This window comes from Anguilla anguilla, chromosome 1, assembly GCF_013347855.1.
Source record: "Anguilla anguilla isolate fAngAng1 chromosome 1, fAngAng1.pri, whole genome shotgun sequence".
Classification (NCBI taxonomy): Eukaryota; Metazoa; Chordata; class Actinopteri; order Anguilliformes; family Anguillidae; genus Anguilla; species Anguilla anguilla.
Genome location: NC_049201.1, coordinates 23,105,245 through 23,119,572, shown reverse-complemented (window position 1 = coordinate 23,119,572; position 14,328 = coordinate 23,105,245). Strand labels below are relative to the sequence as shown.

Sequence of the window (14,328 nt, the reverse complement as noted above, 5' to 3'; positions counted from 1 at the left end):
ATATAAGCAGTGTATTCGGATAGGCTATTCCTGCTCTAAACAGCTGGTGTTCCTTTTCCAACCTCCTGTTAAGGAGACTGCGCTGTGCCATACCATAACGGCTCCATACCATCCATGCACTGTAAGTGTCACTTCACACAGCCTCTCCAGTTAATATACAGTGTCGATAGAAGTGTGTGTTCAGCACACTACACAGAGTTCAGTGAATCAGTGCAGTGCTTGCCTGAAGGAGACCCAGGCAATGTGAACACTGACAGGAAAGAAGACTTAAGACTACTCCGTTGAAAACCGCCTATTTTAACCACCCTACCCCCTACCCTCTACTCCTTACTAACCACCCCCCCCCCCCCCCCACCCCACCTTTTTCTGGCTATGTTTTAATACCAAACTGTCGTTTTGTCAAATGAAGTCATTCTGTTCTGTTAAAATATGTAAGCGCTTCAGCACTATTAACACATTACGATGTAGCTAAAGATTAGACTCTCAGATAAAATGGAGAAATCGCGTAAGAAAAAAAATAGCAGTTTTTTAAATAAAATGACCAGTCAGAGTGTGAGAACTCATCAGGCCACAAAACAGCAGACCTGCTTACCCATAGAGAATGTACAGAAATATTCAATGACAAAAACTTTCCTCTCACGGTAGAACTCTATATCTCTCAAGCACATCGTAACCATGCAAAAGTACACAAACATCTCAAATAGATTTTTTTGTTGAATTATGTTTTTAAAACTATTTTAACACGGACAATATTATTTTTATTTTTTTCTAGTTACAGCGAGATACAGTACAGCCATCTTGTGACGGTTGGATATCAGATACATCATCTACTGTACAACACCACATACCACAATCCTAGAAAATAGGTTTCATCACTGAGCTTCTTTTTTTTTTTAAATAAAACCTAAATTACCATCATGGAACTTAGGGGTTGTGCAGAACATAGATTGATGAAGAATACGTATGAAATTAATATTGTAAATTCATATTTAATTCTTATGGTATGGATATTATTCATCAACTGATATGGAGCTATTGCTAATTATGACATGGAAAGGGAAGTAAATTACTATTCTCAAAAATTCAAATCAAAAACTAAGACTCAAACAAATCTGAGGCTCATTCTGCTATGAGTTGATTATCAGAGAAGTGACTGGCATGTAAACAGAAAGAGACTTGGTGAGTAACTCTGACTTGAAAATTAAGAGCTGAATTCTCTGTTATATTTGTTATTTTATGACAAATCTATAGTATTTGCTAAATCCAATGAAGTGTAAAAATATTTGTTAGATATTTTCAAATATGTCCTCTGAAATTAAAACATCTGAGCAGATAGCATTATCAAGTTGAGGAAAATATGTTTAGCTTATTTGCACAAACACACTAAATCAAGTCCAGGTTTGGCTCGATTCGTGCTGCACAACGTGTTCTATTTTGAAATCCAACGTGAATGATCCGCATATAGATATTTACATATAAATATATATTATCATATAAAATATATTTTATATATATCTATATAATTCATATGTCTGTTAATATAGCACTGTCCCAAACCTTGTTTTGCCCCATAATGCAATACATGGGGAATATTAACATTTTTTTATGAGAGGGTTATGAGGAGGTAGACTCATTGGAATGATACTCACTGGTTGAACGATAAAAACAAGCCGTTTTTTAAATAATGCCTCTAGTCATGCAGATATAAACAATATAGCATGGACTCCTGTGTACTGTATGTACTGCTGCAGTGGAGGACATAGTCTCCTTGGCATGAACATAACCCTGAAATGCACCTTTAGAGTCAGCATGAGGGGTCGTGACAGAAGGATATGCCCTTTCAGTAGTCCGTACGCTTTCAGTTTTCAGTGCTCTTAAATAGCCCTTTCCCCACATAAATGGATTTAAAACTACATCGTTACTTGCCTACTTTAACTTATCCTTCCGACACACCCAAACACTGCTGATAGAAAGTAAATCAGTGCTATTACATCGTCAACACCTATAGCCATCCGTGGACATAAAGCAGTGAAATCTAAACAACAGCAACGGTCCATATACCATGCATAAATGCATAACATACTTTGATAAGCATGGGTTACAAACACAACTTGGCACTGAATGAAGGCCGGGGCCATAATGTAATTACTTCCCTGCTGCCCTGTTAATGGAGACTACCACTGATATGGCTGTCAGCCATCAACGCATCACTACCAATGGGAACTTATCACCTCACCATCAATCTAGCCTTCAGTACAGGTAGAGGCAGAGCCAGCCCAGATGCTGATGGGACATGAAGTCCATAGTCATGTGGTTCAGTGCCATACGTGTGCTACATGTCCATGTGCTTTACAGCTGTTTTTCTAATGTGCGTAAAATAGCTATGCGGTCATGATACGTCTATGGATCCATTCTGAGCCTAAAGAAAAGCTGAAGGAGCTGATGTTTCTATGCCGACAGGTACGTGCATGAATTGACTCAGTTGGTGTGTTAAGCCTACAGCAGAGCACAGGAACGTTTGATAGATTGATGTTTGTAAATCTACAGATGAGTGCTTCAGTTAATCCACACCTCATTCCCAAAACCACTGTATTTTACACAGGAATGAACTCTGCGGTCCATGCACACATACAAATACACACACACACACACACAGGCATGCACACAAGTACTACAAACATGCACACACATATATAAACACACACACATAGAGTAACGTGGTATCAGTACGATCTATAAAACAGAACTAGATCTACCAAAATATATAAGCCCAGACATGGGCCAAACCACCAAATGAGTCAGATGTCCTACTCCATTTTACTGTAGTTTCAAAGTCTGCTGTTGTCTGATTTTTTTTTTTTTTTTTGCATGGGTTATTTGCACTCTCACCTTGCACCAGATTTGAAGCTATTTAAAAGCTGATATATAAAGCCTTTTTTCAAAGTCAAATAATAATGTTAGTAGAACAAATTGGTCTAGGTTGCATAGTTTTTTTTGATTTGTGGGCTTGCATCAAGGTGAGAAAGTGCATTTGTTTGCTGCTGAAACAAAACATTGATTCCTGGCCTAAAAAGAATCAACACTGTTGTTATCTTTGAGCAGTGCAACCGTTAGGTAAGGCAGTGATCTATAGAGTACACTCCTGCAAGCTCGTATCGCGTTCCCTTCTTTTTGAAAAGGCCACTGCTCCAACCTTCACTGCATTGTCGCTGAACGTGTTGTGAATATGAACCATTTCCTGACCCATGTTACAATGGCCCGGGAGGCATTATAGAGATAATAATGTAAAGGAGCAGTGCCACTAGCTACAGTATGCCGTCCATGTCCCTGCAGTTAACTCTCCGTTTGTTTCCCACTTGCCTACATGTTACAGTAATTAAGGGCGTTTCTTTGTTCAGTATTTAAGGTTTGTTCTCAAATGCGCAACTAGAGCGTTGACAGGAGACAACTGTAAAGATAAGTCCTACACAATGACAAATATTATGTGTGCTTTTGTCAATCCTCGCCAGACATCAGTTTGCGTAACTGATATCTGATTATCAAAGGCAAATGAACGCAAAAAACGAAGCAAAAAGAATGACAGCAGGTGCGCGAAAGAAACGCATCATCGCTTACAACTCCTGCTCACATGTCTTTTAAGAGCCATTGTTATTGGGAATACCGTTATACATCATACCATTATAATAACACCCCCCCCTTCCCCCCCCCCACAAAAAAATAAATGAAAACAGCAAATATGTACATCGTATAAGTAAACAGGAATTATACATGAATTATATACACTTCAATTTTCTCCATATTTTGAGAATAACAACCTGATACATCCATCTACAGTAAGGCTTTACAGGAACTTTACACAGTTATGTTTCTTCTTTACATCTACAGACCAAAGTAAACAAAAGGAGGTTTGACTTTAGCACCTTGTTTTTTTTTTCTGTTCATAAAAGCTAGAGGGATGAGCGGCTTCGGACATCGCCGCTTATTATTACAGCACATTTACACTACATCTCACACTACATCGTACATGCCATTTCTCGAACCGCTTTTTACTAACAAAGTATCGTTCAGCTGGTTCAGCCGCAGCAGAGCTGAGTTACATGTAGCGTGCTGGATGACGTTTTAGCTAGAGGGTACCGTATGAGGAATGCCCCATGGCCATCAATAAAACGACATATTTGTGAATTGTAAAACAATAAAACGACAAAATTCTCTCAAGATTGACTGACTAACTTTGTTCCCCAACATTATAAATAGCTGTGTATATTGAAAGCTATATATAATTTTGACTGGCTGTACACTTTAAAAAAATATGCACAAAAATGTAAAATAAACCTTCTTTGTAATATGTAATATTAATACCAGTACTACACTAATCAGAATCAAAACACTATACACAAGTTGAAGACTTACACAGGACAGGAAAACATTATTTTTTTCTTTTAACATTTGTTTTCACCAATAAGAAAATAATGCATTTTGTTTTAATCAAGCAGAAATAAACATGAGAACGCAAACACGCACACACACACGCGCACGCACGCTAACCCTTATGATCACTTCTGTGCAGGTTGAAGAACAGTGGCACCAAATGCTCTGCTGTAAACGTGTTTGGGCAGGGCACGCGTTCGGACGGGGCAGAGCAGAGTCAGTAGGGCGTGAGGCAGGTCATTTGTGGGCGGAGGGAACCACACTGGGCGGAGCTACAGGGAAGCCCCGCAGTTCGCGTAGCGGTAGCACCTTTGGGTGTGTTTGTCAGCACCATGAATCTAAATGAATTACACTCACCGTCCTGCATAATTTCAGCTCGGCTTTACAGCAGAACAACATGACATAAAGTTCATATTTTTCCAACCGAAGACAGTAATGCGTAATATGTTCCACTTGTATACTTTTCATATATGAAGGCTGGAACAGTGCAGGAAGTAATCTCATCCAGTATGTGCTGAAGTTAGCTAAACTAGGTGACCTCATTTCACCATTTCACTTCACAAGAATACAGAAATTTGGAATTACACCCCAGCGAGCACCACATATTCCATGGAACCATTTGAAATATTTTCATGAATTTTTCGCCCAGATTTTTCTATGCGACAAAAAAACTGAAGACTGAAGACATAACTGTTGCTATTGTTGAATCTTGGCACTTTTCTTGCTATACATTCGGCAATCATTTAAAAAAAAAAAATGAATAAAACATTCGTTAAAAATGAATAATAAAAAAAAAAACATTGGACTGAAACTTCACTGAGATAAATCACAAACACGCAACAAAATCTGGTAGGCGTATCCAAGGGCAATAATTAAGGTGCAGATTCAATCAAATCTTTCAGCGCTAAAACTTCTTTCCTTTGCCTACCTCAGAACAAAATCACCTGTTTTCTATGGTCTAAGTGTCACGCCCTTTAGTTTAGTTTTTTTTTTTTTTTCTTAAAATGTATAACACCCTGTATGGCACCTTAATTCAATCACCACCTAGATCTCACACTATTCTGCTGGCCGGCAAGACGGCAGGCCGAGTCGGTGGACCCACTCCTGTCCGAGCTCAGAGACGAACGAGGTTCGAGACGCCCTCCTAACGCAGTAACCCTGGCAACGTCTCTCACGCGGCGCCGCCCCCGTTTGAGAGACGCTCCGTTCCAATCGTCAGTCGCATCACAACTTCACGTCAGCCAGAATATTATAACCATAGCAACACTGGAATGTATAATATATGGCGGTATAGTCTCATGTCATTGACACATGCTCATGTACAGATGTGTTGTGTTACTGCACTGGCGCATACATACACATGCGCACGCACACGCGCGAGCACATACAGACACACACGTAATACAGTACTGGCATTGCTGTTTGCTGGAGGGCCAGCCCTGATGGGGGGGGGAAGGGGTCACTGCCCCCACTGGAGAAAAGGCACAGAGGAGGGAGGGGGGTCAGGTGTTCGAGGAGAGGGGGCTGGTTGTTTTTTTTTTTTTGTAGATACATGCAGTGCTTGAAAACAGAAGAGAGTCGTGCAATTTTCATCAACTTATTTCATCGCGGTTATAAAAAAATACAAAGACTTAAGAAAATGCATTTCTGCCGTTGTAATATTGCAATATTATTATATTATTTCATGTTTAAAGTTTAAAGCTTGGCTTAAACTACCTTCTCCTGAACATTAGTTGGATGAAAACAGATATTTGTTATTCATCAAACTAGGAAGAAAACTGTTAAAACTTTGGTTTAAACAGTGACAACATAAATACTTCTGCTTCAATGATATTGGAATATTAAGATATCCATTGCTGTTTGCAAAGACCACTTACTGCCATATATTAGTTGGGTGAAAACATTTTAATACAGTGGTTAAAGTAAAAGGAAAAATCTGGGGCCAAAATGCATGTGGCAGTAGTTTAGGACATGGTTATGGATGCAGTGGGCTACACTTTATAAAAACTATTTCAACAAAAATATCTTGTGCTTTTTGTATGGGAAGAAATCTGATGTCACTGGAACAAAAACACCAGAAAATAATTTAATCATCCCCATGCTTACTTTGGCACTGTAAATTCCACCCTCTGCCAGAGCTGATAAGCATTATGAGTGTTCTGGTGTAACAGGGGTGGGGGACACACATCATGGGTGTTTGAGGGGAGTCCCCAACCCCACTGTAAAGAGCTCTTAGATTAAAGGTTTTATATATATGCAAATCCATTATTATTATTATTATTATTATTATTATTACAGTTATTATTACTGTTATTATTATTATTATTATTATTATTATTATTATTACTGCATGATAATTATTATTTTTTTATTATTGAATCCATTTTTATCAATTGAACCTAAGTGATTATTGAAACAACTGACATCAGGGTCCAGTACCAAATTATATACATCCTGGGCCCTGTGCTGTTTTTCATGTGAAGAAACTAATGGAATTGCAGTGGGAAAGCCCCCTCTCTCCCCTCTTTTAAACATAGCTCACTGATGCAGGAAGTGTGGTTGAGTACAATGCAACATTTGGAATCTGTGAGGCCCCAACCCTACAGCCTAATCTATCAACCCTGAGGTCTCATATCTATAATCCAATCTGGCAACCATTAGGCCCAACTCTACCAGCTCAGATTGGCAGCCATGAGTCCCCACCTCTACACCCCAATCTGGTAACCCTGAGGACTCAAATCTGTGACCCATACTGGCAACCATAAGGTCTAAATCTACCAGCTCAATCTGGAAACCATGAGGTCCCAACACTACGGCCCAATCTGTGCTGCTATTATATTCTATTCGAAGCCCAGTATTTGTGCCTGCATGCAGACCCTAAAGAAGAGAGATTCTCCAGCAAACAACAGCGAGCCAGAATTGTGCGGGATGGAAAAGGAGACCCTGGGGGAGGTGCATGGATGTGCTCTTCCAATGACCTTGCCACCCGCAGAGTGGGACAGGAGGGGAGGACTTGGTTGGGGAGAGAGAAAATTGATGAAGTCCAGACATATCCTATGATCTGAAAGTTGTGTGTACAGGCTCATCTAAAAAAAAAAAAAGATTAAAAAGTGGCTGAATTTTCCCATGGTACTCAATTCCTGGAAAGGGACCTAATGCCGACAGAGGTGGCAGGGTTGGCCAATCACAGATGACAAAGATGTGACGGGGGGAAGGGCTACTTGCATGCTCCCACATGATCTCCGTTTATCCCCCACCCCTCCCCGCCCCACCCTAGGTAAAATCCCTAAAAAAAAAAAAAAATTAAAAAAAAGAATCTGCACCAGAATACACCTGAGTCCCTCGCTGCTGAGGAGGAAGGGCGAGCAGCAACCAAGGATGGAGCCCAACGCGGCCGAACCGAGCCGAGCGTCCGGGAGGCCAGCCTGCGGAAGTACGGCGACGCCCACGCGCAGACGCGGTCACGCCCTGACGGACAACGCCGTCTCGGCGAGACCGAGCGGGATCCGCGGGCGGGAAGAACGCCAGACGGGCGAGGGACGCCCAAACAGGACCTCGTGAGGACCTTGGAAACTCTGCGCGTGGACTCGCCCCCCCCCCCGCGGGCTGGCCTCGGGTTGTTTTCCATCCCCGGCAAGAACCCTTCTCCCCTGGTCTCACCCGCACTGCTCAGGCCTGGGCTCGCCGGCAGCGCCCAGCCGGTAACCTGCAGGAAGAGAGAAGGCTCTTCCTCTCTGTGAAGCACCTGGACGCTCCTCAAAGTCCTGACCCATCGCTCAAACTCTCACGCGCACCCGATAATAATGCTTATCGCTATTAGCTTTATGATCGTCATAGTACCGATGATGATGCAATTTGTACACGCCTATCAAATTTTATCCCTGACAGCGAGATACTTGGAGGCCAAGTGCACCACAGACCAAGACGGTGGATTACAGTACAGGTGTGTTTACAGGTGTGGTTTGGCTTTTTTTTTAGACAGCGGCCAGCAGAGGGCGACAGTGGTGAGCCCCGCACGCTAAGGGAGTTAAGAAATGCGTCCCGCTTTGAAACTGCCAGGCTGACCTGGTTAGACTGTGTACAAAAATTCAGGTATATTCAGGCAAAGATAGCTTCTATTTTCACAAGCTTTAAAATGTAGATTTTTTTTTTCACATTCTTATATCTAAGCCATCGAAAAATAAACATGATAATGAAAGAGTCACAGTACACACTGAAAAACATGTGTGCATGTCAGGATCCCCTTTGGAATCAGTGACATACACTGGCACCTTGTTGAGTTTATTACTGAAATTGAATTCAATTTGAACCGCGATCTGCGAAAGAGGAGGAAGGATTTAGAAGGGGAAGAAGATAAAGGAGGAGAGGAAGAATTGATATGTTGGGAGGAGCAGAGGGATGATGGGAGGGCAGGAGAGTGGTCTGTGCTTTTAAACGTCATCTTTTAAAGTTTTATATCCATAACCGTTGCTTTTGCTCTGGCTGTTTGCTTGCCTGGAGAGCGGTGACAGCTTCGGTTCTTTGGGAAAATACGGCTGATTCTTAGCCGGTATAAATTTGATCCATCTGGATTCATTGCCGACCTCACCGTGTGCAGCAGCAGCACGCCGCACGTTTAAAAATTGTGCTATTTTCTAAACGAAAAAAAACAACATATTTTCTCAAATGTGAAAAATGGAATGCACTTAGTTCTATTTTTCATCTCTGAAAGACCGCCGAGAGTGGAGCAGCACTTTCACAGAAAGCCCAAATGACTGTTTCCTTTTTTTTTTTTTTTTATGAAAATAGCTCTACATTGATTCACCGCCACTCGGAAACGGGGGAAATGACTGTAAATCTAAACTCCCACGCCGCCGGACGTTAAGGGGAGAGGAATCAATCAAACGCAGTTATTGCCATTTTAACTGCGCTTTGCGAAGGTGTAGCACTAATATGACTCTCACGCTAATAAATACAGGACTGTGGGAAGGCTCCGTACTGATCGATGCTCTACGTCTTCAGCTGACGGCACGCCTCGCCTAACACCTACGTCTTTGCCGCGAGCTTTTGAATCACGGTGTTTACGCTGTGCTTTGGATTTTGGTGAGAGTCCATTGGTTGGCAAACGTTCTGGCATTTGCTTCAGAAGCTTGTATGTATGTGTATCATTGCCTTTTGAATTTGTTCACGCTCATTTTGGGAAACAAAACAATCACGCTAGATACCTTACCGAAAAATCAGTTATCGATAAATTCCAAGGAAGCCACTGACAAAAGATTTCTGCTCTGAAGCTTTTCATAATGCAAAAGAGGGAAGGGGACACTCTACTGCAGTAATGCTAATTGAAAATATTACTCATCGTATTACTTGATAGTGACATCGTTTTCGAAGAGAGAGATCATTTTTTTAAGGCGGTCTGACTCGTAATGCCACTGTAACACTGCAAGCACCAAATGAGCGAGCTTTGGTGGGTCTTAAATACGATCTGCCACCTGCAGTGGTCACAGTGATATCGGCAAATTCAGTAACCTGCACAGATTCAGCAGAGCTTAAGTAATGGGGGAAGGGGGGGGGGGGGTAAAGGCTGTGCAGGGCTGGGGGTTCAGTCTCTGTACAAGAGACAAAACATGGGCGTTCACTCAGAAAATTGTAGAAGAGGGTGTTTGCTCAGAAAAGAACAAGAAAAAAGGGAGCGTTCTCTCTCTGAAAAAAGGCAGAACTAGGTGTAGGTGAAAGAGAGAAAATCGTGTTTACTCTCTGCGCAAGAGCCGGAGCAAGGCATTTAACCAACGAAAAAGGAAGAACGGAGTTGAAGAAGAGATTTGGGTGCATTTGCAGTTGAAGAAAAAATGGCTAATTTTTGTCTCGGGATTTTCAGAGCGGATACACTAACTGCTTAAAACGGCCCCCTGGACTGGGCCTGGAAGTGGCTAGCACTGAGCAGTCTGCAGGGTGGCGGGGGGGGGGGGGGCGCTATCACCTAGCCTCCATCCTTCCCATCATGCTCTGTCGGCAGCGTTAGTCAACACACGCCCTGCGACAAGAGATGCTCCTCCTTTGGGTACAGAGAGTAATGACCATCACATCTGTGAAGCAGAAACACTGAAACACTTAAATGCTGAACATTTACACACTCTGACAGGCACCCAAACCTAAAACAGCTTATCCGTTTATCGTACATCTGTAGGCTTATGCGTGTTAAAGCAACTGAAAATATATCACTTATACTTTCAGCTGTTTTAACCTGTTTTTGTTGCTACATGTTATCTTTTTATATTGGTTTTCATTAACGAACAATTTGAACATATGAAAACGGACTTGGAGACGGTGACACAAACATTTTACGCTTCTGTCAAGGAACAAACAAATCAAACGCAGGTGAATGGGAAACAGGCGTGGTGACACAGAGAAAGACAGAGAGAGAAAGAGACAGAGGGGAACTGAGAGGGAGACAGAGAGAGAGAGCGGTACGGAGGGAGGGAGGGAGGGATGAGGTCTCATAAGGAGGACTCATACTGAAGCAGCTCGTATAGCAGGGGTCCGTCTCGATAGCGGATCCCTGCGGCGCTGGGCGTGATGTACTGCAGAATATTGATGGTTCTCCTCAGACGCCGGTCCACAAAGTGGGCATCCCAGGCCGGGTAGCGCTTCCTGGGTATGTCTATCTTGATGAGGGGCCCCTCCGGGCGGTAGGGTCGGCCCCTGGTGGTGGTGGGCGTGGTGGACCTCACCTGGAACACGGGCAGGCAGGTGTCCCCTGCCAGTTCCTCCTCCTCCGTGTGGTCCCCCGTGGAGCCCCTGCTGGGCGTGGCCTGGGAGCCACGGGGCCCCGGGGTGGAGGCCATGGGCTCGGCCTCGGGGGGCAGCGGGAGCCCCCAGAGCAGCTCGGCGCAGCAGGAGCTGGCCAGCACGCGCACGCGCGGGCCCATGGGGTGCAGCACGCCGTAGTACAGGAACATGAAGAGCACCCCGGAGGCGAAGCTGAGGTACACGCCGCACAGCGCCGACACGGCGTACGGGTCGGTGGTGGCGGGGTCCCGATACGCGTACCACAGGCAGGTCAGCACCGTGTTCTCCAGCAGCACCACCGAGTAGTAGGCCACCATGCGCCAGCGGGTCCGGCCCTCCTTCACGTTGAACCAGCAGAAGATGTAGACGATGCCCACCACCATGTTGAACAGGACCTCCTCCCACTTGGACATGCAGAAGTCGGTGCCCCCGTGCACCACCCAGAAGGCCATGGCGCACCAGTGCACCACCACGAAGATGCCGAAGTAGAGGTGGAAGATGGAGGCAAAAAGGGCGAAGGAGAGCACCCGTGAGGAGATGGTGAAGAGCCGCCAAAACAAGTGGATCACGGCGCCGCGGTAGCTCATGCTCTTCTTGTCGTCCCGAGAGTCCCGCAGGAGTTTGTGGTAGGAAGCCAGGACCCAGGCCAGGGACACGAGGGACCCAACGGAGGACATACCTGCACCAATGAGAGACAGAGATAGAAAAAGAGTTCAAATAGTCAGCCACAGAACAAGGGTTACAGCAAACATGGATGTGCAGGAACAATACTGTCAGAACTGGGCCCTGGCAATACATATCAAATAGGAAAAGATTCCTAAAAGGAAAAAGTCATAACTTAACAGCTAATTCTTAATGAACTTTGCTCAAAGCCAATATTAGGTCATGTCTTTATAAAAAATTCTGCAAGCAAACTATGGATTCCAGGAGGATTTTCAGACAACATCTGGCCTGCCTATTGGGCCTTACATTATAGTGTCAGGGGGACATCCAGCAGATGGAAGCTTCCCTCAAAAAAAAGATTTACTTTCAAAATTTTCATCACCCTCCATACTCTAATTCAACACCTTCTCTTCAACTTCTCCATCATTTAAATATCCCAGTAATGTTCTGTGTACACCGTATACATAGTAAGGAAAAATAGATTTCTTTACCAATGTCTGTGGCTCCTTGGGGCACCAATCGATTTTAGCGTCTGTTCATTGCGAAAAACCATAACTATACAATGGAGATTGGAGAACGTAACTAAAGTTATGATCACTAAGGACTCAGATGAGCTCATGGCTCGGCCCTGGCCCCTCCCCGTGGGGGCGGAGCCGCAGGGCTCCCCTTACACTGCAGCGTCTCGGCCCGGTTCTTCTGAATCATGATGCAGAGCTGTAGCACCAGCTGGGGGGCGCTCTCCAGGAAGGTCTCCAGGAGCCGCAGCATGTTGACATCAGCGTACTCGTACATCATGGCCCAGTAGAACCGCCGCTGGTGCGCCTTCTGCCGCCGACTCTGAATGCCCAGGTACATGGTGCGGATGTATCTGCGGAAACAAGCCCGGGGGTTAAAGGGGTACGCGGCCGAGAGCTCCACGCGCCCGCAGAGACAGGAGAGGCAGTGAAACGGGCACGTGCTGAGGACGCGCCTGCAGAGACGGGTGGGACTTAGACAGGCACAAGGTGAGGATTCACAAATGTTGGGTTAAAGGTGAGGCTGAAGATATTGCTGCACCATGCAGCTCAGGTTTGAGCCAATGGAAGAATTCACACACCCTGCTATGCTCTATTTAAGCACAGAAGCAGCCAGCCAAATTGCATACTTCATGTGCTTTCACTTAATATATAAACACAGACTACTACATTTGGCAAAAGAGAAGAAGAAACTTGAATGCTGTAGCAGTGCCACAAGAGGGCGCTAGTCCTCGTAAAGACAGCTTAGCGTCATTCACAGCAGTAGAACCAGAACAGGATTTTTGCAGGCAGTGTAAAGGACTGGAATGATACACTCACTGTGACAGCTTGCTTGGTCTGGCACCACGTGTTCTGTGAAGCTGACGCATGCATGACGCCATTATTTTTTTATTTGTGCGCGCTTTCTTCCAATACGAAGCGTGACCTTTAAAATGCGTGGTCCACTTAATCATGTTTCTAAGGATGTTCTTGAGAGAGTCAGCAATGAAACACAGCACATGTTACATAATATGCATTTGCAAACTACAAATGAAGAATGGCTTGAAAGATCTTGTAAGTGAACATGAACATTTAAAGCGTTAAACCTTCATACACCGTTGAGAATTACATTACATTACAGGCATTGAGGAGACGCTCTTATCCAGAGCGACTTACACAACTTGTTACATAGCATTTACATGCCATTTATACAGCTGGATATATATTGAAACAATGCAGTTTAAGTACCTTGCTCAAGGGTACAACAGCATTGTCCTACCTGGGAATCAAAACTGTGACCTTTAAGCTCCTTACCCATTACACTACACTCCCGCCCGCCCAAATGTTTACTCTAACTCCTGAACGGGAGTAGGGGAGAAAGCAAGGACCCTTGACTTAATGATCTTGAAAGTTCTCCCATATCTCCAGATCAAAGGTTACCAGGAAAGTGCGACCGAAAAGTTGGTGACAAACTGACGCTCATCCTCATCCAAAGATGCCCCTCCCTGGGGGTTCTGATGAAGTGGGCACAACTTAGCCAGTCTCCGTTTAGCCACCGCAGTGTGCCGAACTGCGGCCTGTCTGTCTGGCTCCGCCTCCCCCCCCCCCACCCCCCAGCCCGTAATCTCTGTGATTACGCAAGCAGGACACGCTTCCCTGGCGGCGGGTAAACCGCTCAATTAGCTAACCGCGCGAGGCAGTCGGGCGCGGGAGCTCTGGGAGGGCTTTCTTTGGTGAAGAGACGGGAACCGACGCATCAGAGGAGTTCAGGGAATCCCGCCTCCCTGCCGAGAGCAAACGCGCCGATGCAGACGCGGAATCAGGGATCCGGCCCTGCCCTCCGTTTACTCTGAATATCACCGCGCAATTCGCAAGATTCTTCCTGCATTATAACGCCCCCTTTTAAAGAACAAACCGATAATGTTGAACTTTTCCGGGAACAAAGTACAGGAGTACAAACCGTCCCCAAGAAACT

The 14,328-nt window shown here is 44.5% G+C and overlaps 1 protein-coding gene across 2 annotated transcripts in view; it reads right to left on the bottom strand.

The window, feature by feature from the left end:
• Positions 1-884: 884 nt before the first annotated feature.
• LOC118229275 (XK-related protein 6-like) overlaps positions 885-14,328 on the bottom strand; it is a 35,361-nt gene continuing 21,917 nt past the window's right edge. For both annotated transcript variants that reach the window (XM_035421120.1, XM_035421129.1), the window contains exons 2-3: positions 12,531-12,727; positions 885-11,875 (exon numbers count right to left, since the gene is read on the bottom strand). In XM_035421120.1, the coding sequence (XP_035277011.1) occupies positions 10,905-11,875; positions 12,531-12,727 (1,168 nt within the window). In that variant the 3' untranslated portion in view covers positions 885-10,904. The remainder of the gene's footprint in view (positions 11,876-12,530; positions 12,728-14,328) is intronic.